The sequence below is a fragment of the Lipophrys pholis genome (genome assembly GCF_963383615.2).
Source record: "Lipophrys pholis genome assembly, chromosome: 12".
Classification (NCBI taxonomy): domain Eukaryota; kingdom Metazoa; phylum Chordata; class Actinopteri; order Blenniiformes; family Blenniidae; genus Lipophrys; species Lipophrys pholis.
In genome coordinates, this window is record NC_137641.1 from 22,314,149 (window position 1) to 22,341,859 (window position 27,711).

Sequence of the window (27,711 nt, forward strand, 5' to 3'; positions counted from 1 at the left end):
ACATGCACATCCCTCAAGCTTCGTTGTCACATATCGCAGTTACATTTGCAAAAATTACTGTAGAAATATGTTTTATGGTTGTTTTACTGTCATTAGTTGTCCACAATTACTTCTAGTTGGGACAGGAAGAGTTACACCACGCTGCAGATGGAGAAACTACTTGATACTATTAACTCATTATTAAAAAATATATAATAATAAGAATTACTTTTCTTTATAACATAGGTGCCTGTTTCAGTGGAAAGATCACAGATAATAATGTGCAAAATTTACAACGACTGTACCACCTCCTCCTCTCCACTAGGGAACGTCAGCTGACGCTCCAACGTGGCTTCCGTGACCACGCGAGGCTTTCCTCGTGCGTACCAAACATGGCGGCATTCAAGAGAAAACGTGGGGGTCTGGGTCCCGCTGCGAAAAAGGCTAAAAAAGTGAACATTGTCGCGGATGGAGGCGAAGATAAGCAGAACGAGAACGATGAAATCACGATCGCAGCTCCTGTTTCCATGGTAAGATCTCCGGATTCTTACATACCAAGCAATTAATGTAATTATCTTATCTGCTAGCTTCTGTACACCAAAACATTGGTCTGTTTAAGTTATTTGTATACGAACAAATCTACTGAAACAACAAGACTTTACTTTTTTATTGGGTAATTTTGTAAGACATTAACACGTTAGTTAAAATTCAAACGATTATATGTTCATGCACAGTGGCACAAAAGACGAGATGGATGAGAATCGACGTGTCCTTACATATATGCATGCATACATACATACATACATACATACATACATACATACATACACACATACACACATACACACGAGTATCATTTCACCTATCTAATGACTTTAACTCCGCTGAACAGGGAAAGTGGACCAACAAGGAAAGAGTTCTCATATTCTCCTCGAGAGGAATCAACTTCAGGACCAGACATCTGATGCAGGATCTGAGGACCATGATGCCTCATTCTAAAGCAGGTCAGTGCAGTTCACTTCAGGTTAGTCGTCGTTTACTGATGTGCAGTGACAATAATCACATTTCTGCCGTCTAGATACTAAAATGGACAGAAAGGACAAGCTGCTTGTCATTAACGAGGTGAGTCTTTGCTTTTAAAATTGGGGTCATTCCAAAATTGTATTTTGCATGTTGGCAAATCTGAAATGTTTTTTTTTCTTTTTAAAACAGGTGTGCGAAATAAAAAACTGCAACAAATGCCTGTTTTTTGAAGCGAAGAAAAAGCAAGATCTGTACATGTGGTGCGTACTTGGTCGTTTTCCATTTCTGTCTATTTTGAGTGGAGGCATATTTCATGTTAAAAAGGCAAAGTAACTTATATTATGTTCTTAATCTGCAGGATATCGAACAGCCCTCATGGGCCTTCTGCGAAGTTTCTAGTCCAAAACAGTAAGTGACTTCCCTCCTGTTTGCCTGAAGTGCAGCAGATATCTGACAGTATGTGATTATAAAGTCTTCATGATTGTGACCTTTACAGTTCATACTCTGGCTGAACTCAAAATGACTGGAAACTGCCTCAAGGGGTCCCGGCCGCTGCTCTCATTCGATCCCGTAAGTTTGACCAGTCAAATAAAAGCCCCGACAACAACATGATGGCCCTCGCCAGGTCTATCTTGTATTTGGGTGTCAGATTCAACTCACATTGCTAAAGCTTGCTCACTTTGTAATTTGGGATTCTAATAATAACCAGTCATGTTAAGAATGATTTGTGTCCTCTGAAAGGTGTTGAACAATCTTGTTTTTCCTCACAGAAATTTAACAGTGAGCCCCACTACGCTTTGCTGAAAGAGCTCTTCATCCAGGTGACATTAGTGTATTTGATCAAAGATAATTGTTTCCAATAATCCTAAATATCTGTTTGCCTGTGTTTTATATATAAGTGCTCATATTATTTTTTTGTTCCAGACATTCTCCACCCCTCGCTACCACCCAAAGAGTCAGCCTTTTGTGGACCACGTCCTCACATTCACCATTGCAGACAACAGGATATGGTTTAGAAACTACCAGGTAACGCTTCACAGCATTTTTTTTTAGACTTTAATCACTCGTTGTTACGCCTCAGTCTGGAAATATAATAAGCATGTTCATTTATTTTCACACATTCATGTTATTTAATTTCTGTGACCTGAATAATAATCGTAACGACTTAAAGACATTTGGGTCATTTGCAGCTTCACTTGTTGCTGGATACAAAACGTTTTTAAGAGTTGTTGCAGTCATGGACGTTTCCAAAAGCCTCCTTGGTGTCGCTCACTTATGAAACTTTTTCTCTACAATCGGTACAACTTGTAACAAGAAGCAGAATCGTACAGAAGTTTGTTGGTTTTCACTTTATTTTTCTCTCCTTGAAATTTCTCTGTTCGCTCTTTGCACATTCAGATCATTGAGGAAGACGCATCCCTCGTGGAGATTGGGCCTCGCTTCGTGCTCAACCTCATAAAGATCTTCCAGGGGAGCTTCGGGGGGCCCACGCTCTACGAAAACCCAGACTTCCAGTCTCCTAACATGGTAACGTCCAGTGCGCGCGCTGCTCAAAAAACACCTCCCATCAGATGTCATCGGTCTGGTTCGTTAGAGATTTCCTTTTTAATGTGTCGCTTTGTCTCTTGCTCTCAGCACCGGCGTACGCTCCGACTGGCAGCAGCAGCCAAGGTGCGCGAGAAGCATATGGTGAAGGACATTCACAAGGTGAAGAGGACGGAGGCGAAGGAGGACCTGAACAAAGACGTCACCGCCGACGTCTTCCTGACGCCGGCCGAGGAGAAGCCCGTTCACATCCAGACAGAGGCGCCGGAGCCCAAAGTGGTGAAGAAGAACAAACACAAAGCTTTCAAACGACAAAGGATGCAAAAGGCCCGAAGGTAACTGAACCATCCCGGGGGCGCAGAGCGGATGAATCATGCTGCGTCGAGGTGAACCATTACATCAGCGCCACATGTGAACTGAGAAAACCTCCTGATCCCAGTTTGACATAACGACGCATGTAGAGTCACTGATGTTACAGTTAACATCATGTGCCCATCTTTTTTTCCTAAATTGTTTATTGAGTTTGACATGAAAATAAACAGTTCTGTTTAACTGATGTGTGTGGAGTGATGTACAAGACAAGCAAGTTTGGTTAAACATACAACTACTCGTTCTCAACTAACATTGTTGGGCTCAGATGATTTTTAAAAGGTAGAATTATCTTAAATAATTGTGTCAAATTTGCAGACCAAACTCGGCAACGGTTGCACTTGTTGGAAATTGTTGTTTCCACTAAGAACCAAAACAGTCAAGTGAATTTGATTTTATTCTATTTCTTGCAACTAATCTCCCATGTGAAGCAAACAAACGTAACTTTTCCACACTAGTTTTACTCGTGCTCGTTGCAAGTCCAGCCCCCTCACATCTGAACCGCTCAGTTCAAACCTCGGGCCAAGAACCGAAGCTGCAAGGCCGAGTCAAAGTCCCATTGTGTGGGCTGGTATCAGTCCTCTTCGACCTCTTCATCCGGACAACAGTAATATTCCACAAAGCAGATCTGTCCGTCGTCATTCCTGACGAGGTACTGCAGGGAGAGAAAGCCCCGGCTGTTTGTCCTCACAGACACTTTACAGGACAACGCCAGCGCTTTAGTGGACGGCTTCAGCAGGGACATCTTGTATCTGTCAAACAGGGCGACAAGGAGTGACGTATTACGCTTAACATGAACATTTACCAGGAATTACAGGGAGAAGAATATATAATTATGAATAAGCATGTTTGCAAACTTTCCAGGTTCAATGTCACAAAATGCAAATAAAACCATATAAAGACAAAATAGTGCAAGGAAACACTGAGAATTAGTCTGCACACACAATGTATGGACATCTTACTGAGCAAATTAATAAAATAACGAGCATTTTACTCTATTTTCCCCACATGTTGGACCAAATCATGGTCAGAATAATAATTTAAATATATGAAAATAATAGAAGTAACAAAAAAAGCACCTAGAGTATGAATGAGTTCTCACTTGTTTGAAGCGTTTACAGTTAATTGTGACACTGCCCAAGAACACTCGTGAACAAGTCCTGTGTGACGGGATGACGACAAGTCGAGAACGATTACTTTAAAAGAGGGAAGATTCAGTTCAACCACACAATTAGAAAGCAGAGAACATGAAGTTCAACTGTACATAACAGACGCGCCGTTAATATGAATGGTTCCACCACCGATAACGTTTCAAGAATTATTTTCCATGATTTCATACATAAAATAATGTTTACTTTATGTGTGCTTCCTAACTGGGTTTAGAGAGATGTGAATATACTTCACGCCAAGTTACGCATGTGTTTTGTTTACACCTTTTGGCCTGATGTAAACAAGAATGTCGAATCAGTGCTAACTATTTATTTGACCACACACTTCTTAAGTGTATGTTGCTTGAACTGACAACCTAAACCTGAGGAAAACATGCATTAGACAAACAATAATGCAATTTTCTCATCAATTGATCAATACTTTACATCCACAATTTCTTTTGGGTGTCGTGTAGAGGCTCTATTCCTCTTCATAGTCATTCATTGCCTTAAGATGTTGACAATACACCCCTTTAGTGACTCTGTGCTCACCTGTTGACTTGTGTCTCTGTGCACTTGAACAGCTCCATCATGTCTGAGTCTTTGGAGTAATCGTAATGGGCATTTCCAGAGTTCCCGAACGTGGACAACCTGCAGAGTAAAACAAATCAACGAACAATAAAGTTGATAACAAACACGTGAAACTCGAGAGAGCAGTAATCCTTCAGTATTCAGCCTGGGGTCAGTACAAGTGCTGATTAAGAATAGTTATTGTTGTTGGTTAACAAAGGACATTTTAACATCACGCCCTGTGTTTAATGATTCTTTAGCATTAGAAAAGATCTCCTGAAGTAAAAGCATTCAACAGAACATCAGCTAAGCAATAAATTTACACGAAATACTGAGGGGTGTGGAAGCAAATCACTTTAAGTGTGTTTCTTCCCTTGTTAGTTGAAACAAGGTTCGCTCTCTTCGAAACACGGCTATTACAAAGTTAAATGATGTTAACATGACGTGAGCCAACAGACGGACTAAATAGTAAAAGTTGGACCACACACCTGAAGTATGGCGGATTGGGCGACATGGTGAACTGAAGCACTTCACTGGTCATGTCTAGTTCAGAGAAGACTTCCTTCAGATTCTCTGACTGCAGGATTACCTAAAGCAAATAGAAGACACGAGTTAGATCCTCTCACATGTTGTACCTCTGTAATTCATCTGTAGATTATTCGTTAACCTTGTGAAACAGTGAAATAAACCTTGTTTGTGATGTTACTGCTGCAGAATTCAAAGTCAATCGTTTCTTCAGGTTCTTCAGTGTTAATTTTGCAAACTGTGACGACACCCCCCTCCTCCAGGAATAGTGTCAGAGGGTAGCCATAGCCCTTGTAACAGATCCGTAACGCTGTTGACACTCCTGCAACATCACGCGGAGAAGATATGTGTGTGTGTGTGTGATAGATGTGTGACATTAGTACGATTGTCTGATTTTATATAATGACCATTCATTTTAACTCGTGTTTTGTACCTGTTGCTGTGCTTCCTCCAAAGATGTTGAGACAGTCCAGCAGCACGGTGAGATTGACCTGAAAACCCACCAAATCTTCTTTAATGGTGAATTCCTGAAAAACCTCCACCTGGTACATAATTAAAAAACAGAAATGCAATTTCTTCAGATGTCACAGAAGTTCAATCTAATTGAATACTCTACATGTGCAAGTCAAATGTATACTCAATGACAAAAGAACTGAACAAACCTGAATGAAGGCATTGGCTTGCAGACATTTGGAGTCCTCCACAGTGACCTTCAGACCGTTTGGTGTGGCGGTGAAGATGGCATGGTCTTTGAAGGCGATGGCTTTCAGTATGTTGGAGAGATTGCGAGCATTATCCATAGTGGCCACCAAAACATATTGCTCATCGTCGCTCTGGGACTGAGTGAGCAGCGGCATCGTAAAGCTGGGGAGAAAGAAACGCAAGTGGATTTCACAAGAAATTGCATTTAAGCACATAAATACGAGGGGAAAGAAGCCAGGACCTGGTGCATTAGTGCCTTTGAGCAGCAAATGCATGTGCGATGACCAAACACATTTTGATTTGTTTCATGAAATATTAACAATGCAGCTAGTAACCACTAACGTGTGTAAAGCAACTTATTAACTCGGATTAGCTATTAGAGAGAAACAAAAAGAGAACGCGATCAATTAGTACCAAAATAATGCTGTTAGGAATTCCAACCACAGCTACACAGTGTCATGGAAATACAAATGTCATATGTAAACCAACATAAGCAAATTAACATATTTCCAAACTATGACATAAATACTTGCAGACAATAATAACAGAAATGACTCAATTTGTAACACGTTTACAGTCATAATCTCTAATATCCAGCTCTTTGAATTTATCACAGAAGTTTTCCATTTGATCAAAAAGGTAGCAATCTTATTACAGCAACTGCAACGCAAGTTACCACACTATCCTAAATACAACTATTTGGTCACATCCGAGACATTAAGTTGATCTTCAAGAGTAGAGTTTTAAAGATACTAATGAAAAACATACTCACAACAAACAGTAGTTAAGCTAGGCTACACTGACGAGGAGATCACAATTTAAGACGACGCATCTAAACAGACAGACTGCGGCTGATCTAACAAGCGGGCTTTTGCATTATAAAACATAACACTCGTAAAAGATTCGAAGTTTGTCACCATGTCCTCTAAATTATGCACGATGCTCACAAAATCCAGGCTTTCGTGCGAATGTTTTGAAAGAAGGCGCCCGGCAGAGTTTCAACTTCCGGTTTCTTCTTCTTCTTCTACGGTCACAAACGAGCGACTATCACATTCCAGAGGCTTCTTCTTAAAGCCTCCTGAAAACACCACACAGGTCCCGTCATCTTAGTCCTCTAAACGCTCCAGCTGGGATTGTTCAACACAGGTGAGGATGTTCACACAGTAGAAAACAAAGATATGCTTGTTAATCTGCCGTGTCGTTACTATATGTCAAGTTCGCCACCGAGCTAATGCTAAAAGTTAGCAGGAGGTAGCAGGCGGATGTCGTTGCTGCTTAAATGTTTTGCTGATCAGTAACTGATATCAATGAGTAACAGCACTCTGGCGTTGTAGATATTCTCCCTAAAGAGGGAAAGCCACAAAGAGACGAAGCGATGTAAAGATTGACTCACTTCCTCCACGATACACTGCTAGCTCATGTTAGCTTTGTTTACAGTTTGGTCGTGACGCAATGCTTTCCCACTCGCTTTATCTTTACTGAACTTTAGTGTCTATTCGCACAAAGCCTTGTTTATATATACTCTTGTCATTGGTGCAAACAGTGCTAGCAAATATGCTCCAATACGGAATATTAAAAAAAGAGTGTGGGTCTCGTATTTGATTTATTTATTTATACGCACAAATAACAACATACTGGAGAAATGATCTACTTCAAAAGTATTTTACTACAACCAGCAATCATCTACAATAATTTCATCAACCACTCAGAAGTACATTTTTAAAGCTCTCGAGGAGGACCCGTTCAAAAGTTTATCACAGTTCACGCTGATGTGTATTTTAATAAAAACACAGTAGAGAGCTTGCTCTACTCATGCAAATCAATTTCTCTTCTTGTGTATTTTGACATTGACTTGTCCTGCTTCTTTTTTTTTTAATCCCTCCAGAGTTTCCATATTGGATTGCCTGCCTGAGCCATAGTCATGGTGTGCATTCCCTGCATTGTGATTCCTGTCCTTTTGTGGGTCTACAAGAGGTTCCTGGAGCCCTTCATCTATCCTTTCATTTCACCCATTATCAATACATTCTGGACCAAGAAGGCAGTCCAGGAAACTGGAACAGTGGATCAAAATCTTAAGAGTAATGGGACTTGCAAGGTAAGTTGATTGAGCAAGGAAAAAATGTGTGTCATGTGCATTTTGTTGACTATTTTAATATTTATTCCACAGTATGATTAGTGTAATATGATCAAATGGTTTCATGTAATGTTCAATGGTTTCTGTGTGAACTTGTAGATTATTTCAAAAAGGTAGCTTTTCTATTATACTAAATTTGTCTGTCAAATTCTCCTTTCCTTTGTCTTTCAGCCTGGAAGCAATGGCGAGGTCACTGCCAATGGGTCTACTATAGCAGGGGATAAGAAGACCGACTGACAGCTCAGAATGTTAATTATGCATCAAAAACTGTGTAAATATTCTATTAATATAAAACAGAGGAAAATATAAATTAACTTATCAGTTTTATTCAAATTAAGTGAATTTTGCAACCTTTTATTTCATTGGATAATGTTTTAAAATTTTTATTATACAGTATGTGTTGAGTTCTTCATTAATCATGAGTAGATATGTTTACTTCCTGTATTAAAGATATTGTCCCAATGAAATAGATTTTGTACGTAAAGCTTAAATTTAGTCAATGAATGAGATAATAAAATGATGTTCAATAAGGAGGATTTCTGTTTATTGTCTTCAGACTAAGTTGCTCTGTCTTTCTTCTCAAGCAGTTAAGCCACCATTTCTGGAAGGGCGCACTATGTTCACAGATACGTTTTTAAAAGTGACTTGTAAAAATTATGGTCACCACATGTAATTTAAAATGGCAATATTTATATTGTCTTTAGTCTGTCTTCATCACAGTACGTTTCCCAAGACATTTCACAGGGACTTGGGAGAAAAACAATATACTAGAAAAACGAGAGGTTCTTTCAATCACATTGCTCACTTGGTTGATACAAATACTTCAGTAAATGGGATTGCCATGTTTGTTTTACAATATAATAGAGAAATTGTGGATTTTTGGTACGGCAAAAAATGCATGTTGATAGATCATCTTGAGACAGTGTAAAAGTGATGGCACTAAGAGTACTTTAAGACTGGATACCAATATTGTGAGGGTGTTACTTAGTATTCTTATGTGATACCTAAAATATTAATTTCACTATCGTGTACCTGTGCTCCTGGTCGAAAATATAAATTTGCACATTGAAAAGGTTTTTTTTAAAGATTTGTTTTCGAAATTTGTTATAAATAAAATCAATGCTTACTTAAAGTGTTTTTCCCACTTCACACATCATTATTTACATATAATTCACTCCAACTTTGGTAAAAATTTGGAAAATAAATAGAACAGAATAGTTTTAAAGATATAAACTATGATATGAACAAGGACATTCCGTGATTAAAACTTTCCTAAGATAAATTCTTGGTGCAATTTGCGCTTGTGACTATTTTTATATTTTAGTGAATATAAAATACGACACGCGTCCCGCGTCCTGATTGCTACGTCACCTCACGTAACTGACGCCCCCTCCTAACGTCATTACGCAAGGGGTGGCGACGTGGAAAACATGGAGGAAAGGAGTATGTAGAGTAAACTTCACTGTCAAAAAACCCACCATCGTTTTATGTCATTGCCTTTCCAAGTCAAGGTTTCTAAACAAATTGGACTAAAGCTCAGATTTCTACGGATAACAGTCGCTTCCTCGCGGCTCTGATCGCCAGAAGAGCCGCGGAAGCTGCGAGGGGCATTTATGACAGGTAAGCCGAGTCGTCAGCTGATTTGAGACAGTGAACGTTAGCTGCTCTCCGGATGGTGTTTTCTGGACACTCGTTAACGGGCACATCTTCTGAAACCGCAGCTTATCTGATCTATGACTTTATGCTCATTTGAACCCGTGTTTAGAGGCGTTGGTTCGGTGAATCGCTGCGATATCGATCGTTTCCCGGAGATCAGTGTAAGCTAGCTAACGCCAAACACGTTGAACTGTTGGAAATAAACACACATGCGTTTCACGTTGGAAACAGATATGGTTGCATATGCATCTGTCAGACACTTCCAGGTTAATCACAGCCTGTTTGCAAGTAGAAAATAGGTTTTTTTTTGTTTCTTTTCATATTTATATTGGTGTTCATGTCTCGTTTATAGTGCACCTGTATGCCAAAGGTGTGTCATTTGAGAAGAACAATACACACGTCCTGGTTTTTGACGTGTCATCCTAGTGGGAATCTGTGACTGTTGAAAAATGTTTGTCTTAAAAGTCGATTCAAAATGCAGAGGCGTGAAGTTGCTATGTATAGATTCTTTATTACTACTTCCTGATTTCAAACACCTGCATTTACTAGTTGAAATACAACAATTGTCTATTTTTCAAGATTTCATTTATATATATATATATATATATATACATATATATACATATATATATATATATATTAGTTTTCACTTGTATATCTGAGCTATTTCTGAGTTATTAAAAGCAACATCCTTAAGATTAAACGCTTCCAAGCTTCTTTTTTTTCCTTCTTGCTTTATGTTTTCAAAACAGGTTTATTACTTTCGTTCTAATTTAACTTTGTATATTAGAGTGATGATTTTTGCGTCATTGCGTGCCAAGGTCATTGTATGGTGCAAGGTTGTGGGTTAGATCCCCCATCTTCTCCTGTGTGTATTATGTTCAGGTGTCCTTGAGGAAGCCTTTGAACCCCAGGTTGCTCTAAATGGGAGGTTGATCACCTCACATGGCAGCTGGGATCATTGTTGTGTGATTATATGTGTGAATGGGTGAAGTTGACCAACATTCTAAAGCTGTTGAAAAAGTGAAATCTGTTAACCACTCTACATCTCGACTCAGTTTATACCCAAATGAATAGGACAATAGCACAAGGAAGGCAATCATACTGAAAAGCACAAACTACATCACAGGTGTAACTAGAAGGAACAAACAAGAGAGGCCTGCTTATCTTCTAAGATGTTCTTGACAGGGGGAAACGAATGAGAAAGATGACCCAGAAAACACTGATGATGGAGCAAATCTAGAGCAACGACAATCTGCTTATTCATGATCCTATTTTAGAACAGTTTTTTGTCATCTCAAACAGAATCGACTGCGAGTTATGTCCGCCCTGGGGCTAATTTGTGTTTTACACACAGATTGCATTTCGTAGCATATATTTGTACTTCTTCAAAGGCTGTATGTTCATTTGCAACCTCCTCTTTGCGCAGTGGTTCATGTAAAACCAAAAGCTCTTCACAGTCACACCTTAATCATTCCCATAAGAGGAATAGTTGTTCATCGCTGTATTTTGTTTGTCCTCAGGATTCAGCATATGCCCACTGATAAAGCAGCGAAGAGTGGTGAGTCTGGCTGAGTGGAGCCAGTAAAGATGGGAGCCAACACCAGCCAGGTCCGTGACCTGTCTGATAACCCCAGCCTTAAAGCGTTGGTGGGTGCCGAGTCCATATCCGAGAATGACCCTTTCTGGAACCAGCTCATCTCCTTCACCTTCATCAGTCCCACGAGCAGGTAAATAAATACTCACTTTAAAAAAAAGAAAAAAAAAAGTCAAAATGTTGCAGTTTATTGTAAATAAAGATGCTCCAATATTTTCTACTGTTCTGTCTAAGGGTTCAAACCTCAGTCCTCAAGTCACAGACACTTTCCTCTAAGGTCTAGGACACCGCTCACAGATGATCACATTTTTTACACTTGAAAACTGAAGAAAGAAAGCCACAAAGTTAACCTTGCATATTTCAAAGCTGAAAAGTTTGCAGGCCATGATACAAGCAAACGTTTTTTGAATTGCAGACCTCGGCAGCCTTGGTGGGGGAGATAACGTTTAAAAGTTTCCCTGATTAGATATTTATATCTTCTGGTCTTAAACTGTGTACTTTAGCGACCACACCATATTTACCACATACAAATTTTAAGCCCTGAGATCCAACAGGAATTCCGAAACAGGATGTTTGCAGAGCCACATGAGTGATGATGCAACGGGATTAATGTTCTGCTTGACTGAAGATGGGTTAGTTAATTGTTAACATTTTGTAAGACACTTTATCTCCTTCGGCACCTTGAACATCTTTAATGGCGTGTAAAGCCTACTGTTTTCTTTCTTTTTTCTTTTTTTTTTTTTTAGAGAGATTTATAGATTCTCTTTCTTTCTCTCCCCTAACCCCAAACAGAACCGTAGAAAGTCTCCACCTCTGAGCCTGGTTCTGCAGGTTTCTTCCTTTTAAGAGGGAATTTTTCCTCTCCACCGATGCCTACACTTGCTCATGGGGAACTGTTGGGTTTTCCTCTGTGAAAGAGCCTTGAAATGACTGTGTTGTATTTAGCGCTATTGAAATAAAATCGAATTGAAGTTTTAGTATTACTATGTTTATTTTATATATATATATATATATATATATATATATATATATATATATATATATATATATATATATAATTTTTCATTGTTCTGAATCTGGACAATATTGTCTAATGATTTATTTTCCATGACTTTTATCAGGCTAAGCAGCAGCTTTTCCAGCGATTGATCAATTTAAACTTTGCGTTCAATGTCGGTCTCATCGTTCTTTGTCCGTCATTATGAACGCAAGCGTTGTTCGAATGCAATCAATCATGTTGTACATGACATTCTTCAACCCATGACGAAAATTCAGTGAATTAAACCCGGCTCACTTAACGTTGAGTATATACCAACACAGGTCGCACAGAGATTAATTAGCCTACCATAGAGGCTTCAGTACAACCTAGTTTTGAATTAGTTTCCCAAAAGGCGCCTCAGAAACACAGTCGTCGGTCTTTCTAACTCCACAAAACGTGCAGGCTGGATTGACAAAAGCTATGCTATATAATTGCATTACTGTTTAGTGACATGGCAGCAGAAGGCCGATGCCCAAAAGCTCTCAGCAATTCCTTTTCATTTCACCATCTATATATGCGAGTCGTCTACTTTTGACTGATTCAATTTCATTTTTTTTCTTGTTAACAGCGGAGACTCGAAGCTGCTGGAAGAAGCTGTTATTCCTCTCGCCAAGGCCCTCAGTATGTTGACTAAACTCGAAATTTGTCTGTTTTTAATAATGGAACGTTACTGAACCTGAGTAGCCCCACGGAATGGCAATATCTCCAGGCTTCAAAATTCAGTTTTAACATTAAGGTTTTCTTTTGCGTGTGTGTTGTCTGCACTGCCAAGCAGTCCCATTTTGAGGTTTCTGGTCCAGATAATCCTGTCCGTTTATTTATTTTCTTTGTTTCTAAGTTGAAAACAATCCCAGGTCCGGGAACTTTGGCGCTCTCGTGAGAGTTTTCCTGGGAAGAACCAAAGAGCTGAAAATCTCCACAGAATGCCAAGAGTGAGTATGTGAATGTCAGGGGAGATAATGAACTGTGTTATTGATGATGGAGCGAGTGCGGGCCAGTTGACTGCTTGCAGGCAGGGAGTCCCTGTGTTGCTTTAGAAAGAAAGACACGGAAAGTTGTCCACTTTCCCATGAGAAAACCACTGAGGTATATAACCATCCGCATACGTGGCAATGTTTTTCACTCACTGCCAAGCTCCTTTCCCACAGGGACTGATTCTGCCCAAGTGGTCGAGCGCTTCGGGTGGGAACTCCTCGTAGGCCTTAAAGGCTCAATGTAAACACAATTCGAGGGCGCATCTGTCTACGCTGATATATTGTCCTTGTCCTTTTCCCTGATTTAAATAAATATGCAGTATTTTGTGTAGTGTGAGGGTCTGCTATCTGGAAATCTCATCGTATTGCCCTTCTGTCGTATCCATATGCAGAAGCTTTTGTTAACCTGTGCTTTCGATGTTCAGACTGTTTGATTGTGTATCGTGTCCTCTGTCTGAGTCCCGACAAGCACAGTGAGATTTATGATCCAGAATCTTATCAAGGTGAGGACCACCATTTGACTCCACTCAAATCTGATCCTCATTCTAAACTCAGTCAGTGACCATCTGTTGGAGATAATGATTTCGGTGTGATAACTTGGTGCTTCATTAGTTACCGCCAGGAAATGAAGTTGCTCTTTTCCAATAAGGTCATGGTCTGGGTGCGGCGTGTGATGCCACTTTCTCAGGCAGGCTAGTTAACAAACAACTTAAGACAAACTTCTTTTGTCTTTGCCAAGAAACAGGCTGCATATGAGTCAGGAAGAGTGAGCAGTGCGTTTGAGATGTTGGGAAGGCTTTTCCTCTCCTGAGGAATGGTTATGCTCTATGGATTTCATTAGCTTCTTCTTGAGATGATATCAGCAATCTTAACGAGCCCGACTACCTCCAAATGTCCCCGTCTTTAATATGCACTTATACTTGATGAGCATCTGGTTTTCTCTATGCACACGATAAATGCCGATCGAAATTGTGTTTCAGTTCCACGTGCAAACGGAGCAGATTAAAGGAGCTTTTATGTAGTTTTAAGCGAAAATGCTTTTAGTCTGTAATGTCGGTATCATTGGAAATAAAGCCACATGTAAAAGCTCCACAGCAGGCACCTGATGTCTTTGGTCTCCGCCACAGATGAGTGTTTGACCTTGGATGGGACGCTTTTGTCCCGTTTCTCTTCCACAGTCAGCTGTTTATCTGGCAGGCCCACAATGCACTGTTCATGATTCGCTGCCTGCTCAAGGTGTTTATCAGGGAGATGAGCGAAGAGGAGCTGCACCTGCAGTTCTCCTACCAGGAGAGGGCACCAGGCTTCTGTGGAGGTGAGTCACTCTGGCGGCGGGATTTGGAATGGGAAGGTCTCTCACTGTCCAGGAAATTGGCCTCAATGTTTCCCAGAAGTCCGCTTGAAAGGATCAACTACTGACTCTGAGGGAACACCTGTTGTTGTTGCTGGCATGTGGTCACATGAAAGCACTGAAATGACAAAAGACATGAACTGAGCGGCTCAATAAATCAATGTATGCACCAAAAATAAATAACATAAAAAAAGTAACAAAAAATTTGGAGTAATGAATGTTATTTTCTGTTACCACTATTCCTTATTCATGTCTCTACATGTATTTGTCATTCTTTTTTGTAAAAATAACAAGGCAAAGATAAATAGTTTAAATGCTGAATGAATTAAAAACTAAAATAATAAGAAACAAATAATACATCATTTGTACACTCAATCCCAGAGTACAGAAGTACAGATGTAAGTCAGTATAGAAGTATACAATTTGTTCATCTTTTATTTGCAGATTCATTTTTGAATTCATTTAGTTTTGTCCTGATTTGCTGCATTGTATTTTTACTTTGAGTTATTTGAATCGTCTATCTATCATAGTCATTTTTACACGTCCGTTTGCTTCAAATAAAGCTTCAACTTGAGAGAAAACTCATTTGCAACATGAACTCAGATTTCTGGCTCAAAGTGATTTATCGTATTATCATAACAAAGATCACTTTCTTTCAAAACTACAGATGCAATAGAATAATTTACATTTAATCTGAATTTTAAATTGATATATATATATATATATATTTAAAATGCTTGTACCTACTTAAGAAGAAGAATACAAAACATTGTTCAGAACTTCTAAGATACGCTGAAAGATTATTTGAATAAAGAATTTGATCTTTCCGACCAGCGTCCCATTGTGCTGTCATACCTTTGTCGTTAAACGGCGACTTAAAATGCCATCATTTGCTAAAAGTGCTCAGGGTTACTCCTCTTTGCCGTATCCCTTGAAGCATTCAGGGCTGTGGGGGATTTGAGAGAATGATTTGGTGCAGTGGGAGATGGAAAGAGCAAAGAGCCTGCTGTCAATGGGGTGCTGCCAAACATGTCTGGTGTAATAACTCTCTGAACCTCTTGTGTAGAAACAGGAAGTGAAGACCTCCTCGAGGAGCTGTTGTCCAACCTCGTTCACCTGATCGTTGAAGTGCCCCTGCTGTAAGTGCCTCCTGCGTTTGTGTATGCTTATGGGTGAATGCGTGTGTGAAGAGGAGGTTGAATTAAAACACCCCGCTGTTTCTTGCGCACACTAAAAAGGTCACGCATGCGAGCAGCGTGATTCTGATGCACAGCAAAAAGATATTTTATATCTTCAGTTTGTCGGTGGTACCCCGGCACAATAAGCCGGTAACGTTCTAGGTGGCAGTTCTATTCCCTCTGATTCTCACGCCGTTGTTTGAGATGTTTTCTCTTACTGATGTTTTCTTTTTCTTCTGTTGTTAATCTGCCCAGGATGTTAGTCCTTGAGCAGCTAATGAAAAGCAGTTTATAAAAAAAAAAAAGAAAGAAAAAGTTTGTATATGTAGCTTTGCGTGCTTTTGCGCTTCTTGATTCACTAAATCAAGAAAAGATGAAATCCATTACGGAGCATGCCGGACCGACATGTTCAAAGTCTGTGCTGGCAACATGATGGCCTGGAAGGGACGCAACTGTAAATACTAAAAAGACGGGGGACATTTTGGTATTTAAGGGAAGAGAAATGGCTCTAAGTGGGAGTTTAGGAATGAGAGCATGGGGAACATAATGTTTGAAAAATGGTATCAGCCTTAACTCCCAACGGGCGCTGTGCACACTCTGAATTAATGGGCGAATATTTCAGTGTGTTTACGTATCAGCGGGTGAATTATTTGGCTGACTGGCTGTCAGGGAGAGACGTGCAAAGACACAGTGCATATACAGTACTTCTCTGTGCAGAGAATCTCCTCAGCACTTTGCACAGGCTTGTTAAAAGTGTCAAAACAAGTTCAAGAAACATGACTGACATTTGCTGCTTCCTTGGCGCGGCATCTAACTCTTTTTATCTGTAGCCTGTCATTCTTTACATTCTCTTCGCACTGTCTACCAATCACTTGCGCTTTCTCTCTCTCGCATATCTCTGTCTCCGTTTCTTCTGTCATCTCCGGACATCAAACCCGTCTCGTGTGAACGCGCTCAACATTTTGACATTATTCATTGTTCTGAGCCTAAAGACTTTCCCTGTTTTTCTTCCCTTCACCACTTTGTGGCCAATTTCCTTTGTACGTGCTGGTTTGGAGGTAAATCCTGCCTCTCTCTTTTTTCCCTTGTAGTTGGAATGGCTTTCCCAACTTCCACCCATACCCTTGTGCTCTTTTGTTCTCTAATAAATTAAATGATAGTGTTCCCATTCACCGGTGTAAAAAGAAATGATCCCTTGATAGATTCGTCTTGTACAATGTTCAAACATGAGTTTTGTACTGTTGTATAACTGCTCTACACAGGTTCTCTACACAGAAGAGAGAAATGAAAACAAACCTTGAAAAGAAGAGGGAAGTTGTGCCTTCTGCACTCTTTATTGAACCAGGTTGTCGTTTAATGTTTTGCCACCTGCCTGAAGATTATGATCCCTCAATGGCGTAACGCAGTGGTTCTCCAACTGTTTACAGTGGGCACCACCTGAAGAAATGTTGAGCTGTGCAGGCAGCATCTCCACAGTCGACCAGAACATACAGTTGTGGCATCTTGGACAGTTTACGGAGGAGACGTGTTTACTTCTAATATGACGGTTATTCATGGATGATTTCAGAAAGCCTCAAATGTAAAAATCACCAGACTTGTAACAGGCTCAGAACCTCTTTGTCTGTCGAAAACACTGTAAACAAACGCATTAAGAAAACATAACTTTTTCTCCAACTTTCATTGGCAAAGGATATGGTAATAACTGCTGTTTTTTTAATCCTTCACACATTCACACAGTAGAACTAGTTAAAATATATCGAGACAAAAAAGATGACTTATTTTGAATATGAATTTCATGTTTTATATAAGTTATTTTTTATTTCTTCAGGATATTTTCAAATTGGTTTAATCTTTTTTTTATTTATATTTTTTATATTCAAGGCATTTTGCTAATTACCACTAGAGGGAGCTTTCATGCCACTGGTTTCATGTTTACCACAGGTTCAGAATCTGCGCTATGAAATGATCTAAACAAACATCATTGAAAAGCAGCATGTGTTTTTCCGCCCTTCATAATACATTTATTTGTATAGCACTTTTCCAAACACAGTTGCAAAGTGCTTTTACATTAAAACCACAACAAAAGATTAAATACAGATCATACAAAAAGTAGAGATCAAAACAAAAAAACAACTCATGACACAAGAGGACATGAAGATGGACTTTAAAGTTTATTGACATGAACTTTGTGTGTGTTTCTGCAGTGACATCACCTACAGCATCCTGTTTGAAGCAGTGACCACCCTGCTGGTTTTCTTCTCCTATCAGCTCTTCAACAAGGACATCCTACGAGATGGACTGATCTACCAGCACATCATGAAGGGTCGATGGTAAGAGGGGAAAGAAAGAGGGGGAAAAAACAACACAGTTTTACCCCCCCCCCCCCCCCCCCCCCCCAAAAAAAGAAAAAAAACAGCAACCTTGCAAGAGAAAAAAAAAAGGTAGTGCTTGTGAGCTAAAGGAAATCAGCAAATTATCATGACTTAAAGAATGGATGATGATGACTATGATCTATTCGACTTCTTTTTTTATGCAAGAGCAAGTTTAACCCTTGACACTGTCCCTGCTGAAACTGGTGCAACTTTCAAATGGTAATAGATTAAAAAAAAATGAAGACAACCAATTCAAATTCACTCTCTGGTCTTGACTTCTACCATAATACATAAACTATATTCCTACAGTATTTATATAGTGGTTAGCACTCTCACCCCACAATAAGAATATGTTTTAGGGCATTTCTATGAAGAGTTTGCATGTATGGTCTTACTCCCGCGATGCTGACTTCCTCCTACTTTGAGAAAAATTAATTAGTTCCACAGTGGAAATTGTACAGAGTTGTGAATGTATGTCTGTGATTGTCCCAGGGTTGGTCATGTGTTCAGGGTGTACCCTACCCTGTTTTCTGCGATCATGTGGTAATTCAGATGTGTTGTTCAATAGTAGTGTCGGGTGTGTGAACCCAAAAGTGACCAGGAAATGGAAAATGTCTGATCGGTCAACTGATCAGCTGATGTCGGAAGACAAGCTCACAAGACTGTCTGCAATGATGTGGTCGGGCAAGAAACCAAAACGCAGCTCTGATAACAAATACTCTACACAACAAAGCCTGTCTTACGTGGTGAGGAAAGAAGACGTAGGCACACGTTTTGTGCTAAGAATAGGATGTCCACCTACCGGCCTGTAGACACATGTCCAGTCTTTGCTTTTAGATGGCTTCATGAAGACATTAGTGTGATCATCAGCCTGTAAATAGGCATAGAGTACAAAGGCTGAGTCAGCAAGGAAGCTTAACGTTGACTTTCTTGCTGCAATAATGCAGACTGTTTTGTTTTATGTCGATCAAATTTTTATTTTCTGTGTTGATGCATTAGGTTTTTTGGGGGGATATTTTAGTTGTGATTGTTTTTATTGGGTAAACTGAAGACAAATTTCAATACTGTGGATGATGAAGCTTTTTTATATTGTACAATTTATGTTTGAGCTATGCACATTTTTTATTGCTTTTCTAAGGGAAAGTTCAATTAAGTCATCTTGCTTTGAACATTTTGCAACTAAGGTTGGTAATGAGTCATATTCCATCTTTCTGTGTTCAGTGCATGCCGACATGAATGTTAAAATGTGAAATAGCTTCAGACAATCGCATCACTAACAAAGAAAACCTCCGGGAGGGAACACAGCGATGGCAGACTTCACCTCTATTCTGATGAAAACCTTCTGGTTCAGCACACAAGGGACATCTTAGAGAAGATGCAGCTCTGTGGCACTGACTAAAGAACTAAGATAAAGCTGAGGCTGCAGCTATAAACTGCAGATTCTACATCTGCATTCAGCACGGTTGCAGAATTGGCCAGATGTGTTTGTCTCGCATTCCCTAGGCCAAGCACTGAAAGCAAACAAAGGAACATGGTGTCCAATGCAGCTCCTCATTTATGGTAGTCTCTCCTACCAGTTGTAACGGTAAAGAGATTCTATAATACACTGAAATAAAATAAAAGACCTTCCTGTGAACCCAGTGATAGATCTATGTTAACTTCATCGTCCCCGATAATATTGTGCTGATGAATGTTTCCGGCCTGTTTTTCAAAAGTCTTTTGCTTCTCCTTATTTATTTCTTTTTTTTTGCAGTTTGTGTTTAACCAGTCGACTCGTGAAGACCCTGCTCTACAACTTCATCAGGCAGGAGAAGTGTCCTCCTCCCGCAACCCACATTTTTGAGTCCAAAGCTGAAGGTGGCTTGCTTTATGGCCTGGCGTCAGGAGTGGCAAGTACGAGGACACACATTCACACACGAACAAAACCACCAACAACGATTTAAATTGTTTTTGGTGCAATCTGAAGCATTGTTTTTGGAAGATTCTCATGTTGCTCACCTAAGGCAGTTGCTACCAGGGGACACGAACAAACATTTTCCCAGTTTTCATTTGTGCTTTTTGTTTTTAAATCAAGCTTGAAATGAAATGAAAGGACGATTTTGAGGAGCTCACATAATTATTAAGTTACTGCAGTTTGGCAGCATATTGAATTTTAGATGTAGGTGCCTTTATGCTTCTTTATGGCTTGTGATTTATATAAAGAATCGTCTATTAAAGTTACTTAACTATATTTTATAGCTATGATTGTTGAGCGTTGTAGTCAAGTACTGACTTTCCTTCTCAGCTTGTTTCATTGAAAGGATTTTTATGGCTTTACTGACTTGAAAATGTCAAGTATGTTCTCCCAAAACAGGAAAACAAGAATATTAACTGTACATTGTGTAAGAGTCATGAATGTTCTCACTTGTCTGGGATAATCTTGTGACCAGTTTCTGCTCATTATTGTCATTATGACCACTCACGCTGCTCATCCATTGTGCACGATGTGATGACGTCAGCCCACACATCACAATTGAAATGGTGTATTAGATTTCATCAAGTTATCAGAGTGATGATTAATCCAAAATAAGACTTTCACAGTTTGAATTTGACAATAACAGATTTTTTTTTTTTTTTTTTTTTTTTTTTTGTCTTTGTAGCCAAAAAGTGAGAGAAATATGATTAATCTGGTAAATAAAAGTGCGAGCCATGAAAACAGTCATGGGAGTCGGGATGAAAACGATGAGTCAGAAATGAATAGAGTGTGATGCGGATAAAGTTCAGTGTGTTTGTTTGTTTGAGTGTGAGAATAGGGCTGGGTTTCCCCCCTCAGATAAATGCTCGGTTGTTGGTGGCTGATTCCTATCAGAGCGCCATCACCGTTCAGCCCAGCCTGTCTGTCTGTGGCCACTGATCGGCTCGATGAGTTATGGTGCCCTGTCCTGTTCTGTAATCCCCTAGAGCCTGTCTGTCTGCAGCCGCCTCCCTTATACACACACGCGCAAGCCAACAAAGACACACGCTCTCTTATACTCTGAGCTCAGAAACAACACTTGTTTTCTTTCTCTGTCTCTCTGTCTCGTACGCTTACTGGCACTTGGGATTGATAGAATACACAACAAAAGGGTGGCGCTCCGTGGTCGCAACAAACCTCAGACATTTCTTGAACTTTACAGCAAGGGCCTGGACAATATCGATCTTGTTTGGCCCTTGTGACAGTAGACAAGGCATCAAGTTGAATTTTGGGACCACATAGCTGTGGGTTGTAAAAGCAGTTCACATCATGAAACTTCCTAAAAATACAAGATAGCTCTGTTTATCATTTGGCTTTATCTACCTGCTCATCATATCCACGTCTCCATGCTGCCCCGCCCGGTAGAGCATCAGGTTATGTATTAACTGAAAATGTGGGGGGACCTGGGCTCCAGTGTCAGCTGTAGTAGGAAGGGCGTCTATCGAGAAAACCAGCCCAGGCTCCATTGTAGTGGCGTACCATAGCTGTGTCTGTAACAGAGAGCAGCCCAACGTTTGGATTTTTTCAAAATACCACACTTTTTGGTCTCTGTATAGCACAGTATTTCAACACTATCAGCACAAGTATATATTGTGATATCTGTCATGGGACGTTCCTGTGTGAAGGTAAGAAAAGTTAAACAGCCTCCTGAAACGATACAATGTGATACTGTGGGACAGGGAACTCTGTACCAAATGACAAGATATTGTATTTGATAGTTGTTGAACAAATGTCACTTTAAAAACCTCACGAGCACATTTTAATGTTGCGCCATCAGAGAGAAATTGGCACAGAATCATCGAGCTGTATTTAGAAAAAAATAAAAAGCCTTTTAAGAAAGTTTTGGATTCTGAGTAAAGTATTTATTAGAAAATATTACAAAAAGATACAATTGTATCAAGACCAATTTTAGAAACCAATGTTTTTAAGTGTTAACATTCTTGTGACTGGAATCCTATTCAGGTTGGCTTGAATTATGTCCTAAATAATCAAGTACTTCTGCCCATTTTTGAAGATAAATTTAACTTTCAGTATCTGCCAGTTGTTTAGTGTTACCATGCTGCCAGAGGGTGACTAGCTGGTAGTGATTCTTGTCTGGGACGAGACAAATGGTCTGCAGAAGTCTCTGGTGGTCAACATAATGACTAGTATATAGATGCTAAGCTCATTTTTTTAATGTGTCCTATCAGCAACAAAAAGTTTGAAATACAAATGTTAATAGTAGTCACGTTTGGATCTGGCTCCATTATTTAAATTGGGCTTTTTAATCTATCTACACTTATGCCTTTCATAGGTTTCCCAACATTTATAAAAAAAATCTCATCCTGCATTGCAGTAGCACTGACAAGTCCATGTATGAACTAATACTTTTGAAACATGCAGCACACACCTCTAAATATCTTCTTGCAGCTTAAGTGGTAAAACAATCTAAATCATATGCAATTTCCAGTTAAGTAGCTTCTAATTACAACTTGCAGATGCATTCTTTATTAATGATCAGAACTAGACAAGACATGACATATCTTCCTTTGTGCGATTAGGAAATGACATTTCCTTGTGTCAGTGGCATTTCACATCGCCCATGGCTTTGAGTTAGATATTTCCCACAACCGCAGCGCTGGTCATCAGCACAGCAAAGCAGATCATGATGTCCTTTGCCTTTTTAATGTGTGAGTGCTTGAATGTCTCCTCCTGATCTGCAGTCACGCAGGCTGCTGTCTGAGCCCGAGCAAGTGTCTGCATGGGGATTATCAACCAGACTGGCTCCTCTCCTCTTCTCCACTTTTAATCTAGCTCAGTTCTGATCATGCTAAATGAAAAGTTAAGTGATCCCAAAAAAAAAAAAAGAAAAAACAAGAAAAAAAGTTATCACACTTTCTCTTTAATGCCTTTGTGTGAAGTCATTATTGTAAGTGCACACTTACCAGTAAATGTATTTGCAGTTCTTACTGGGAACTGCTGTCAATAGGGCATTAGTAGCGAATGATTTATTTTAATGACAGATTTTTATTATGATTATAATTATTCTCGCAAAGAAAGAAGCCCTGTGGAACGTTCTCATATGTTACATGTTTTTATGTTAGAGTGAGGGTTTTGGACTGAGTTTGGAAAAAAGCATTTTCTATTTTTTTTTTTTTTTTTTACTTACTTGAGTTTATCGGCAGAGGATGTTTATTTATCGTCGGTACAGTCTGTTTCCCCACATGCATTTTTGGTTAATCATTGCAGCTTTGGAAAACGTGTGTGTATGTGTGTGTTGTTGCGTGCTTGGCTGAAGCATTCTCCCTTAAGCCCCAATGTTGTATTTCATTCAGTGTTATGCAAGTAAATAACTAAGTAGCACATTGTGTCTGTCTCTGCTCACCAGCCATCCACAGCTCTGTCTGCACTCAGGCACAAGCTCTCAACAGTGAAATCCTTTCCAAGGCCCAGTTTTCTTGTTGTTTCTTTCAAGTCTGGACAGGCTCCTGAGGTGTGCACATGTTGAGACGATAGTTGCACATGATCCTGAACACGTAGAATATAAATAATTAAGCTTTTTCCACAGTGAGTTAAACTCATTTTGAATGAGGGTTGTATATATTTTAAGCTAAGTTTCTTGCACAAAAAACGATTTGAAAGGCTGCAGAAAAATAACATTCCCTATATTATGTGCTACATAACATCATAATTACAATAGAGAATAAGAACATCTACACATTGTATTTAAAGTAGTTGTTTTCATTGTGCAATGGGCTTCCCCTGGTAATGGTAAACATGGTAAACCTACGAATTATTTAATGAAAACACAGTTTTGAAACTCAATTCAAGTCTCATAAAAATAAAATGAAGATATAAGAGACACTTTTGTGCAAAACCATAAGGGTCACAAGCTTAAGAGATAGAGCAGTCTTTATTGTCTTTGGATCCCAACAGCTGTTAACAGTAATATCTAATATTGTGGAAAGCATCAGGAAGTCTGGCATTCAAACAAAAATTACCAGTTAGTGTGAGACAAAGTGTGTTTTTTCCATGAGAGTTGGGTGGGTGGGCACAGTGTGTTTTCAAGCTCTGCTTGAGGCTCATCCACCCACGCTGTGAAAACCCTTAATTTAAGGAAGTCATTACATTTCCACCATACACTACTTGACTACTAATGACACAGTTGATAGGTGTGTAATCAGAACATGTGTGTGTGTGTGATGTGACAAAAGCTTATCAAGATTATTTTATCCAGCAGATTTTGGATTTAGAAGCCTCCTTAGTATTTGGCCTGACTAGAAAAATCACTTGTGTGCCGGCGGTGGTGTCTCTCATGTTGGTGGTCATTATGTAAGACTACAATGAGGACGTCATTGCCTTTTGTCCTTAAGCTAAAGTCTTGTTAAGCATCAGCAGCTCATTCTCGCTTGCAAAAACTTGTAATTTGGTCTGTTTTTTGTGCACAGCGAAAGGATTTTCATAGACGTCTGGGAGACTAAATTGTGAAGGTTTGCAGATAATGAAGAGTTCTCAGAGAGGAAATAATCAACTGTTTGGTTGTTGTTTTGGAAACAGTCACAGCGCGTGTAAAGTGAGACTCTGTGGGTGCAGATGTGTTGCGTGTCTCACAGTGGGATGCCTTCGATGCCCTAAAGTCCACAAAACCCAGAATCTGATTTCACCGTGCCAGCCTCCGTGTCGGTGTGTGACCTTCTCTTTTCCTCACTTTCCCCTTCCTCCACTTTGTGTCCTCCTCCTCTTTTTCCACCGGGCAGCTGGCCAGGGCTGGAGCAGCCTAAGCAGTGTAGCATTATTGGGTTTATGTGGTGCGGAGGCAGACAGGCAGAGGGAAACCAGCCAAACGGATAACAAACAGCACCCACTAAGGTAAAATAGCGCTCTGTGAATGCGTGTGTGTGAGAGAGTGCAGGAAATGTGGCTGCCAGATCGGGCTCCCTGACACTGCTGGGCTAGTCACCGTGGTGCCAGTGATGAGATGAACAGGGCTCCGTCACAATTGGCCCCCTCTCACTGGATCTTGTTTTCTCTCACACTCACGGCTGTTCTAGCCAGTTGAAAGAAATGTGATTATCGAGTGTGTGGAGGGGGAGACAGACTGACCAATGCAAATTATGTAATTCCTCTCTTGAGGATTGTTTTTTTTTTTTGTTGTTGTGAAAGCACTTTGTTGATGTAGTTTCGCCCAGATATAAACAAATTCTTTCCTCAAACACACTGGAGTTGCATACACAAATGTTGGAGTAGCTCTTTACAGGCCATTAGTGAATTTAGAGGCAAACCAGCATAGGAACATAAAGGGAAGGCAGGGAGAGAAAGTGCTTGAAAGGGTTTTTTTCACAGTGCAGTTTTGTTTAAAACCTTAATTAGTTTCACTCTCACATGATCTCGATCAGTTGTAAACTGTTGCTTTGTTCTCTCGCCTGTCTCATTGGAACAAAACAGAGGTGGGGACTAATAAAGACCAAATGCTTTGTAGCTTAACTTGAGATTTCATGTATCCATATAGATTTGTCAGATTATCATTTGAGAATTATCACCATTACTGAATCATAATGGATCTCCTTAACAACAACACTGATTTTAACATAAGTGTGAACCAATAACATATGGAAAATACCATCTTTTTGAGTAAAGCTTCGTGTTTTGCATGGATGACAGAATTACTTCAAGCAGTATTGCAAAAAAATCTTTACCAGATCACAGCATTGTTGGAAGTAATTCAGAGTCTCAAGACATTCCTATGTTATACATACTGCTCGTAGATATTTTCCTCAATGTGCTCAATATTTCTATTATCCCTTTTTTTCTTCTTTTTTTGTATAAACACAAGGATTTGTTTTACAATCTTGACACTGCTGCTATAAGCAGAAGTCACATATATGTCGCCTCTCATGTTCCTGCAGACTACATGAAGCATTATTGCTTCAAACCGAAGTCTTCTTCTTTGCTTGACTTTCTAGAACAGTAAATCAATTAAACTAGTGTAACACAGAGGGATGTAGACATAACATTACTTTTTCCAGTACATCAGTGCAGCTCTTCCCAGCTTGTCCTCTAGATGGCAACAGATGTACTTGGCTTCTCGTCAGATTCAGTAGCTTGAGCTTTGTGGACCTCCAACGCTCAGGCAGCCCCTCAGCAGAGCCTGGTCCCTGCATTCTGCCTGGCTAGACGTGGAGGAGCCACGGAATGCCGTCTGGGTACCGTGCTGTTCATGTCTCTCGTGCTTCTGGTGATGTCTGAAAGCACTCGCACTTCAGTGGGTCTGTAAGAAATTCTCTCACCCTCCCCACACACACACACGCACACACACACACACACACCCACACACCCACACACAAAAACAACAGCACCAACCCCAGTCCTGTTGGCCAGTAGTTCCAGTTTCTCTTTGTTCTGTGGCGCCGTCTATGTTGTTTCAAATTTCAGGTGCTGCAAACCATTGTGTGTGACTCCATTGTGGCCTCTCTGGCCTTGATTACATCAGTATGACCGCACATACTCTTGTGCAATTCACTCCCCAGCGAAGTGTAAATCAGTATATGGCTGAAGAGCCATCAGTTATGGGAATACTTTAATGCCTATTATGAAAAGGTCGACATAGATAACCAAACTGCTCATCTTCGCTGAATCCTACTCCGATTACCCTTCTGTTCAAACAGAGAGCTGCAGTTCTCCGTCTTTAGATCGCTCGCCATATTGAAGTCCAACCTAAAGAGGTGTACTTAACACAGACAAGTGGCTATAATTGATATACTTATAATAAGAAGGTATCACATGACAACGTGAAAGGAGTCACTTGCAACAGGTCCCCTCATCTTTACAAGGGTTTAAAGAGAGACTGTGCTCATTGTTCAGCTGAATTGCTGGGAGCTTCACCGCTCAGCTCCAACTGAAAGCCGTCTTCGGTGAAGACGGTAGAAAAATACCTATTGTGCAGTGCCTGCTTATGAAAAGCAGACACGGTTAACAACTGTGTCGAGAACAAAACAGAGCTTTAAGCAGCTAAAGAGTCAGAGATTTCCTTCACGAGATGATATCGGCCCCCAAAAAATAGAGTAAACATCGGATTTGCATTTGTCAGGTTCAAGACAAACATGACTTCGTATTAAATAGGATGTTTCTTTGGAAGTACTAGATATGCAAATAAGCATGTGTTTGGTAACAGGATTAAAATATTGACTTCAAAGTGATGCAGTGGCACCAAAAGCAGTCATATTGATCAAATACCATATTACGACAGCGAGCAGTACTCATGCAAAGCAAAAATGTTCACACAGTATTGTACTTTAAAGTTGTGTTCATACAGTAAAGAAATCAGCAAACTTGATCGTTGTTACAACCATACTCATCGGTAAAATGTTTTAATATTTAGCCGCCAATCGTTTTTCTTAGAAAGCAGTTTAAATGAATTTGGGATTCAAATAATTCCTGAAACGGCTGTGGTGAAATTTCATTCAGAAGAGCTTTCTATTTGTTCATTTATGTCATTGACAACATTTCTTCCCAATGGCATACTACAGGTGCTGAAATGTGCTCTTTTAGCAGGCAGCCGGTGTAACCCTGCCTTCTCC

General features: G+C 39.8%; 4 protein-coding genes across 10 annotated transcripts in view; 3 read left to right on the plus strand and 1 right to left on the minus strand.

Annotated features, from left to right (window-relative positions):
- Positions 1 to 354: 354 nt before the first annotated feature.
- On the plus strand, positions 355 to 3,097 carry bxdc2 (brix domain containing 2; the record flags this gene model as incomplete). Of its 2 annotated transcripts, XM_080477225.1 has the most annotated exons (10): positions 355 to 509; positions 872 to 983; positions 1,058 to 1,101; positions 1,192 to 1,262; positions 1,361 to 1,410; positions 1,499 to 1,572; positions 1,773 to 1,823; positions 1,927 to 2,028; positions 2,401 to 2,529; positions 2,638 to 3,097. In XM_080477225.1, the coding sequence occupies exons 1-10, from the start codon at positions 372 to 374 to the stop codon at positions 2,884 to 2,886; spliced, it is 1,020 nt and encodes a 339-aa protein (XP_080333351.1). In that variant the 5' UTR covers positions 355 to 371. The 2 variants fall into 2 exon arrangements, with proteins under 2 accessions (XP_080333351.1, XP_080333350.1); XM_080477224.1 differs by having other exon boundaries at positions 367 to 509; positions 2,401 to 2,886.
- Positions 2,333 to 7,310, minus strand: rad1 (RAD1 homolog (S. pombe)). Of its 6 annotated transcripts, none has more exons than XM_080477226.1 (7): positions 6,634 to 6,888; positions 5,822 to 6,023; positions 5,593 to 5,701; positions 5,324 to 5,481; positions 5,123 to 5,223; positions 4,617 to 4,715; positions 2,333 to 3,668 (listed from the first exon to the last, which is right to left on the minus strand). In XM_080477226.1, the coding sequence occupies exons 2-7, from the start codon at positions 6,014 to 6,016 to the stop codon at positions 3,491 to 3,493; spliced, it is 840 nt and encodes a 279-aa protein (XP_080333352.1). In that variant the 5' UTR covers positions 6,017 to 6,023; positions 6,634 to 6,888; the 3' UTR covers positions 2,333 to 3,490. The 6 variants fall into 6 exon arrangements, with proteins under 6 accessions (XP_080333352.1, XP_080333355.1, XP_080333357.1 ...); XM_080477229.1 differs by lacking the exon at positions 6,634 to 6,888 and adding an exon at positions 7,255 to 7,310 and having other exon boundaries at positions 2,361 to 3,668; XM_080477231.1 differs by having other exon boundaries at positions 2,361 to 3,668; positions 5,593 to 5,650; positions 6,779 to 6,889.
- On the plus strand, positions 6,883 to 8,527 carry c21h18orf32 (chromosome 21 C18orf32 homolog). The gene is made up of 3 exons (XM_080477232.1): positions 6,883 to 7,007; positions 7,747 to 7,956; positions 8,167 to 8,527. The coding sequence occupies exons 2-3, from the start codon at positions 7,783 to 7,785 to the stop codon at positions 8,230 to 8,232; spliced, it is 240 nt and encodes a 79-aa protein (XP_080333358.1). The 5' UTR covers positions 6,883 to 7,007; positions 7,747 to 7,782; the 3' UTR covers positions 8,233 to 8,527.
- Positions 8,528 to 9,399: 872 nt separating this feature from the next.
- The window catches only part of dym (dymeclin), a 54,433-nt gene continuing 36,121 nt past the window's right edge, over positions 9,400 to 27,711 (plus strand). The window contains exons 1-8 of the mRNA XM_080477706.1: positions 9,400 to 9,615; positions 11,175 to 11,381; positions 12,856 to 12,908; positions 13,126 to 13,219; positions 14,440 to 14,576; positions 15,679 to 15,751; positions 17,995 to 18,120; positions 19,916 to 20,055. Coding sequence (XP_080333832.1) covers positions 11,242 to 11,381; positions 12,856 to 12,908; positions 13,126 to 13,219; positions 14,440 to 14,576; positions 15,679 to 15,751; positions 17,995 to 18,120; positions 19,916 to 20,055 — 763 coding nt within the window. The 5' untranslated portion in view covers positions 9,400 to 9,615; positions 11,175 to 11,241. The remainder of the gene's footprint in view (positions 9,616 to 11,174; positions 11,382 to 12,855; positions 12,909 to 13,125; positions 13,220 to 14,439; positions 14,577 to 15,678; positions 15,752 to 17,994; positions 18,121 to 19,915; positions 20,056 to 27,711) is intronic.

What these genes read in the sequence shown, in the direction of transcription:
- rad1 (XM_080477226.1), bottom strand. Translation starts at nt 6,016, where the DNA reads ATGCCGCTGCTCACTCAGTCCCAGAGCGACGATGAGCAATATGTTTTG. An exon ending in AAGCCAATGCCTTCATTCAG is followed by an intron (nt 5,702 to 5,821) that starts GTTTGTTCAGTT and finishes ATTATGTACCAG; the next exon opens with GTGGAGGTTTTTCAGGAATT. An exon ending in GCAGTAACATCACAAACAAG is followed by an intron (nt 5,224 to 5,323) that starts GTTTATTTCACT and finishes TATTTGCTTTAG; the next exon opens with GTAATCCTGCAGTCAGAGAA.
- c21h18orf32 (XM_080477232.1), top strand. Translation starts at nt 7,783, where the DNA reads ATGGTGTGCATTCCCTGCATTGTGATTCCTGTCCTTTTGTGGGTCTAC. An exon ending in AGAGTAATGGGACTTGCAAG is followed by an intron (nt 7,957 to 8,166) that starts GTAAGTTGATTG and finishes TTTGTCTTTCAG; the next exon opens with CCTGGAAGCAATGGCGAGGT.